The 7,111-nt window shown below is 40.3% G+C and overlaps 1 protein-coding gene across 3 annotated transcripts in view; it reads left to right on the forward strand.

The window, feature by feature from the left end:
* The window catches only part of RAB6A (RAB6A, member RAS oncogene family), a 60,508-nt gene that overhangs the window by 48,992 nt on the left and 4,405 nt on the right, over positions 1-7,111 (forward strand). For 2 of the 3 annotated variants that reach the window (XM_006777941.2, XM_015557493.1), the window contains 2 exons: positions 1,924-1,990; positions 3,971-6,236. In XM_006777941.2, coding sequence (XP_006778004.1) covers positions 1,924-1,990; positions 3,971-4,035 — 132 coding nt within the window. In that variant the 3' untranslated portion in view covers positions 4,036-6,236. Of the gene's footprint in view, positions 1-1,923; positions 1,991-3,970; positions 6,237-7,111 lie in introns of those variants that run through there. The other variant, XM_015557492.1, reaches the window with a different exon arrangement.

The raw sequence follows: 7,111 nt of genomic DNA on the forward strand, positions 1-7,111 counted from the left end.
CCAGGCCAGAAGCCTTCTGGGAACAAATTTGTTGTAAAAAAAGATTACTATTGTGAGCCCCCGGGACATGAAACATTCTAAAACTTTGTGGCTAAGTATAACATTAAACTAGTTAGAAACCCCCAACTAACTTTTTTTATAACTTAGTACTAGAACTGAAGATAGAGGCAAGGAAAGTTACTCTCAGAAAGTAGAAGGATTTATCCAAGGGTGTATATTAACCTCTGATAAATGGTAGTGTTTTGGAGTTCTGACTCCAGGACACATGCTTTTACCCTATGTCAGTGTTTTCGTTCCTAAAGTTCTCATTTTGCTGAAGTTCTCCTTGAATTACTTGATTCTACTCTCAAGGTTGGTGGGCATCCTTATGGCCATTTTTTTGAACTCTTTATCTGACAAATTCTCTCGGTTTCACCGGCTTTAGTTTCTGGGGATTTTGTTTTGTTTCTTCATCTGAGAGATATTCTTCTGTCTTTCGTTTTGTTTGACTTTCCACATTTGTTTACATGAATTAGACAAAACAGTACCCAGCAGGAGCTACGAGGAGATCTGCAGATTCCCCTTCCTTGTTTGGGGTTTGGAGGTGCTTGGATGAGGCCCAGCTCTGAGGCAGTGCAAGCTGCTGTGGGGCCTTGGGCCTTCTCTTGGAAGTTCTGGGTCTGTCTGGCCCAGCTGCAGTTTGTTAGGTAATTTTCAGATTGCAAAGGGCCAGGGCATTCATATGCAAAAGTCTCTGCCACAGCTTGGGTGGGGCAAGCAGCTATGGCTGATCCTCAGCAGTGCCCTAAGGGGGCCCCGAATCTCAGTGTTCCGGTAATCACTGCCAGCACCTCTGACAGAAAGCTGCCCTTGAGTTCTGAGTTCTGCCCGCTTCCAGACAGTCCAGTTTCTCCCCGTATGAGTCTGGGTCCCCAGAGACTTCCCGGAACTGGAGTTCAGAGCAGTTGGGGGCTTGAGACTTTCTCCGGATTCAAAAAGACAACCGTGTCCTCAGTTGCCAGCCCTTGCTGCGTGCGCCTCCGTACCTCTGCACTTTTCTTCCGCACCTCCTCTGAGTCTCAGTGTGCTTTTCTCTTTCCTTCTAGTTGTAGAATTTCCACTCAGCCAGCCTTCCTGTAGTTCTGGGTGATGTCCGTTTTGTCTTTTAGTTGTATTTTTGAAGTTGTTGTGGGAGGCAGCAATTTCCGGTGTTTATCTATGCCGCCATCTTGGTTTCTCCTAGAAATTTTTTGATATTTCCAACCATAGTAAAACAAAGACTTATATTGTTGATATTTATTTTATATATTTAAATGCCATTTAACAAAGACAAATCAACCAAAAAAATGAGTTCGTGTGTCACCTCTGACACGCATGTCATAGGTTTGCCATCACTGCTATAGTATGTCATTTATGACTCAAATGACATTTTTGCTGCTTATTTCTTAGCCATTTGTTCATGTCTAATCTCATCAGTTGGAAAACTGGGATCATGTTTTTATACCTCATTGTATTTGGCATACTGCTTTTCATACAGTATTAAATAGACATTTTATTTATTTACTTGTTTATTTAAATATATTTCTATTGGTTTCAGAGAGGAAGGGAGAGGGAGAGATAGATAGAAACATCAATGATGAGAGAGAATCATTGATCAGCTGCCTCCTGCACGCCCCACACTGGGGATCGAGCCCACAACACAGGCATGTACCCTGACTGGGAATTGAACTGTGACCTCCTGGTTCATAGGTCGATATTTAACCACTGAGCCACGCTGGCTGGGCTAAGTAGATATTGTAAAATACTTTCATCATGGTAAGAGCTACATGAGAAATAACCTAGAAGCTATATCCTTGAACACAGCATTTAGTAGTCATCCACCTTTACTTGATGCCATTTGTTAAAATTTCCCTTCCAATTATCACATTTCTCTCTTTTTCACAGCTATTCCGACGTGTTGCAGCAGCTTTGCCTGGAATGGAAAGCACACAGGATAGAAGCAGAGAAGACAGTATCCTTTCTGTTTCATCAGAGAATGTTGTTGTTATCACTAGTCTTTACAGCTCCACTTGGTTGGCTAAGGAATATTATGGCATTGCTTTTTATAGTCAGAAATTGATGGTTGAAGAGCATAGAAGCTATGAGGTTTTTTTAATAGCAAAACTAGTAGCCCTGGCCCTGCCACCTGCCACCCTGGCTGGTCGCCACCTGCGGGACCTGGTCGCACCCTATTGCCCCCACTGCCGCCCAGCTCCCAGGTGATGAGGGAGCAGGGCAGCAGCCCCACAACCCCTCCTGGTCACCACCTGCAGGGGCCAAATCGCCCTGCCAATCACCCTGCCACCGTCCAGCTCTCAGGTGCTGAGTAAGCCAGGCGGCACCACCGCTGCTGGTTGCTCCGGGATCAGATCAGCATCGGGTCCTCACCTGGCTCCCTCAGCACCTGGGAGCCCAGCAGTGGAAGGGCGATCGGGCCCCCAGCTGGTGACCAGTGGCTCACACCCACCTTGGCCTGGCGCCTCCCACTCACGTGCTCCATCATCCGCCCTGGTCCCACTCTCATTGGGACCCATCGGGGCCCACTGCCAGCATGGCATCGCCAACATCCGCCATGTTCCACGCTGTCCCCTGGTGGTCAGTGCACATCATAGCAAGCGGTTGAACAACTGACAGGACTCCCGGTTGAGGGGACAATTTGCATTTTAGGCTTTTATTATATAGGATGAGATCTGGTTATCCAAGTGCAAACTTGCTCCCTGCTGCTCACTACAACTAATCAGTGAGAGAATTTGTATTCGTTTGCTTGGTTATTTATTTTTAATCTTTATTGTTTATAGTGTTACATATGTCTCTTTTTCTCCCCCATTGACCCTTTCTATTCCAGCCCCACCCTAGGCTTTCACCACCCTATTGTCTGTGTCCATGGGTTATGCATCTATGCATACAAGTCCTTTGGTTGAACTTTGCCTACCCACCCACTCTCCCCTACCTTCCCCCTGAGATTCCACAGTCTTGCTTGATTTTTAATGAGTAGGAAACTCTTAGAAATCAGTCTTTTCTTTTTTGAGCCTCACCCAAGGATATGTTTTTTTTATTGATTTTTAGAGAGCAAGGGAGGGAGGGAGAGAAAGAGAAAGAAAAACAGTGATCGGTTGTCTCCCATATATGCCCTAACCAGGGATCAAACCTGCAACCTTTTGGTGTACGGGAAGATCCTGCAACCAACTGAGCCATCCGGCCAGGGCCCAACCTTCTTAAATTTGACTCCTGTTGACTCTGTACATTTACCCCATAGTATGTATCATATTTTCTTCCCCTGCTTTTTCTAACATTTAAGTTTTCTATTTGGCCTATGCAGGAAATAACTCTGTTTGGAACTTTATTGTGGCTTCTGCTTTCAGAAACAGAACATAATGAAGCACATTAAATATCAATTTTTTTTCAAGAGATTTTGAATTTTGATATTTTCATTATTTGTTGTATATTTATCTTCTAGTGTTTTTCCATATACAGACATTTTTATTAAGCCATAGAATTTAAGCAGTTTGTGTTCAGCGCATCTCTCTTCTAAAGGTTTTGTTTTCTATGCCATTATTACTTCTTATAGCATAATGTATTCCACAGAATTAAGTCCCCATCATTTATTAAATTCTCTCCCTGTTGTTGGAACTCTTTTGTAGGCTAGTTTCAGATTTTTATTATAGATAATTCCATAAGGAACATCAGCTTAATAGTGTTTCTTGCTCCTGTAGAACAGTTTCCTTAGGATAAATCCCATGAATAGAGAGGTTAACCTTATTCTGACCCTGGCTGCATGTAGTAGAATATAAGCAAGTTTATATTATTAGAGCAGTTTGTTGTATGGTGAGCTAGCTAAATAGAAAGTAGTGTCTGTTAGTAGGAATGGAAGGGAAGGGTTGCCAGAGATATCAGTGTTGAGCAGAATTGGAATTGTACTTGCCCATTTGTAGGTCCTTAACTTTTGTTTCAGTGATTGACATAAAACTGGAAAAGCCTCAGGATCAACCAGTCAGCGAAGGAGGCTGTTCCTGCTAATCCCTCTTGGCCTCTTCAACTTTTCTCCAGAAGCTCACTGCTTTGGCCCCCTTACTCTTTCATTGACTGCAGTGTGAATATTGGCTTGAACCTTTCCCTTCAGTAATAACGTATTGCAATTCATCATTGCTGCCTGTCTCGTGGAGATGATCTATTAGCTTCACAAGCACAAAAAAGTCAGTGTCTATATTATTTATATTTTATGAAAAGTCAGACAATTCCAGCATATTCCAGTGATCACTTTAAACATTAGATACAGTTTCTTAACTTTTTTTCCCTTTTTAATGTTATGATAATGCACTTCAAAATGATGGAAATCTCAACAGTATGTGGCTTGGTTAAGGAATAGCTGTTCACAGGAGCATTTGCCTACCTACTTGACCTCTCCCTGCTTTTTTCATCTCTCCCTTACCCATTTCCTATTCTTACTCTCCACTCCTAAAAACAAACAAGAGGTGGCAAAGCATCAGTCAGACCAAGCCCATTGGAATTATCTTTAAATTTTAGTGATACCACTTGTTTTAGGCCTTGGGTCAAGATGTCCAAAATTATTCTTGAGCACTGAACTAAATTATTTAGACTTTATTTGAAGTCAAAACTCAATTATCATGGTAGGCAGTACTCAAATAAGTGTTGTGGTGCATCTCTAAAATGAGTCCTAATGAACATAGTACTTACAAGTAATGAACAAAAAATTTATTTCTGACCAAAACTAATGACACTTTCACATGTTAGATTCTGGGAGAGAAAAGTAAAACAGAACAGGTTTTTTTATATTTAATTTTTCTAATGAACTGTCTCTTCCAAGATTCTAAAATTGTCAGGATAGAGTTCTTCTGTTTATTTAAAAGATTTTTTTTAAGCAATAGATTTCTCCTGGTTTGTTTTGTTTTGTTTTGTTTTAATGCTGTGCAGGCAAGGCACTATAGAAATAAAATTCCTTTAAGAAGAACCAGTGGAAGAATTTAAATTTGGCACCTTGGTCAAAACTACTATATCCAGTAGAAATGATGATATCTAAAGCTTACCAGCAAAAGAATCCTTAACAGAATAGCAAATACCGTGCTCAGGATATTTGGGGTCAGATTGAAAATGGCAGGTTTTCTTAATAAGCCCCTAGAGGCAGATCTGGAAAAGCATACACAGAAGAGGATGAGAGAGAATGGAAATAAAACTCAATATTATTGCAGATCTATGCCTTATTTTTTAGCTTTTTTAAATGTTGGGTCTTTCAGGCTGGTTTTTCTTTTTATTGGATCTATTGTATAGTTTGGTTAATTAACTAGTAATTTAGTTTTATATTTAAGCTACAATTAATCTTCTTTCTTTGGTGATATTTATTTCTTTGCCTTTATTAAAACTACTTTTAATTATTAGATGTTTTGTTTAACCTATTTAGAGCTTCATCACCGTGGCAATATGTATTTCCCTTAAAACACTGCAAACAAATATACTAGGAGTGCACCATTTCAATCTTTACTAGTTATTGTGAGATTGCTGTGTAAGTTAAACACGTTTGTAAATACATTATTTGCAGGAAGAAATTTTCTGAGTTATGGCTCAGGAAGAGCCTGCTGAATTTATGTTGTAAGCATTACTTAACACAGTATAAAAATGGAAAAAAATAAAAGTATCTTCATACTTCCTCATCCCCTCATTACAACAAAACCCTTAACTGGGAGAACCTTATTCCCCTCTCTCCTCTTCCTCCTCCACTTCCCATTTATTATCACCTTCTAATATTCAGAGAGCACTTGATAATGGGTCTGAATAGAGAAATGTTTTAAGATAATCATTAGCCCACATACCAGTAACTTATACTCAAAGATGGGATGGAGTTGTAAAGTGCTTTTATAATACAATATTATTGTTAAAGGCAAGGGTTGACTCTTTTGTTTTATTTTGACATGGCATGTCCTGAAATAAATATCAATTCAATATGGCAAATGGGTCATATTCTTTATTTGAAAGAAGTTGTGATTTTTGACATGGGGGTGATTGATTTCCTACACTGTAGCATTTGATTCTTTTTATGTATCTTTAAGACAGTAGTAACCAGTATGCTGCTTTTAATATTGGTATTTTGATTTAGCTTAGGGTTCTTCAACTGAAGCAGTAAAATGTATTCATAGACCAGATTTTTTTTTAATAAACACAATTTTGCTGCCAAAAATATATAAATAAAATACAAAAGAAAACAATTATTGACTTGGTTTCCCATTCCTGCCAAGGTTGTAAATTAACATGTGCTTCTTACTTCTTCTCTAGAACTATAAAGGGGAACGTAGAATCCAGGAAAATAAAACAACAAAAAATGAGGGAGAGTGGCTGCAACTTGAAAAACAGGGTCACTTACGGAGGCAATAATAGGATGTATTAAGAAAAGTAGTTTAAGCCCTAGCCGGTTTAGCTCAGTGGGTAGAGCGTCAGCCTGCGGACTGAAGGGCCCCAGGTTCGATTCCAGTCGAGGGCACATGCCTAGGTTGTGGGCTTAATCCCCATAAGGGGCGTGCCAGAGGCAGCTGAAACTGCCATTATTGATGTTTCTATCTCTCTCTCCCTCTGCCTTCCTCTCTGAAATCAATAAATATATATCAGTATTTAATGTTGTCTTTTTCACCTTTAGAAATTTAGGTGGATGTATAGTGGTATCACATTTTAATTTAAAAATTGGTAAAAATACTGTGCTGACCAAACAAATGGGTGAGCCAGATGTGGTTCATGGGGCACCTCCAGATTAGACTGTGTTGTCTGTGAGGGTTAATGTTTCTCTTCAAGAATCCTATCTAATAAAAGAGAAACATGGTAATTGGTGTACGACTGCTACCCTTCCCATTGGCTAATCAGGGCGATATGCAAATTAACTGCCAGCCAAGATGGCGGCCGGCAGCCAGGCAGCTTGAAACTAACATGAGGCTTGCTTGCTTCAGTGAGGGAGGACTCCAACGTTCCCTGCCTTCCGCTGCCGGCCTCTGAGCTTGCATTTGAAACATTGTTACAAATATAGAAGCAAAACAAAACCCCAGAAACCTGCTTTCAGCCAGCCGGGATCTCAGAGCTGGAGTTGAAACAGTGT

The sequence above is a fragment of the Myotis davidii genome, unplaced genomic scaffold, assembly GCF_000327345.1.
Source record: "Myotis davidii unplaced genomic scaffold, ASM32734v1 scaffold169, whole genome shotgun sequence".
Taxonomy (NCBI): Eukaryota; Metazoa; Chordata; class Mammalia; order Chiroptera; family Vespertilionidae; genus Myotis; species Myotis davidii.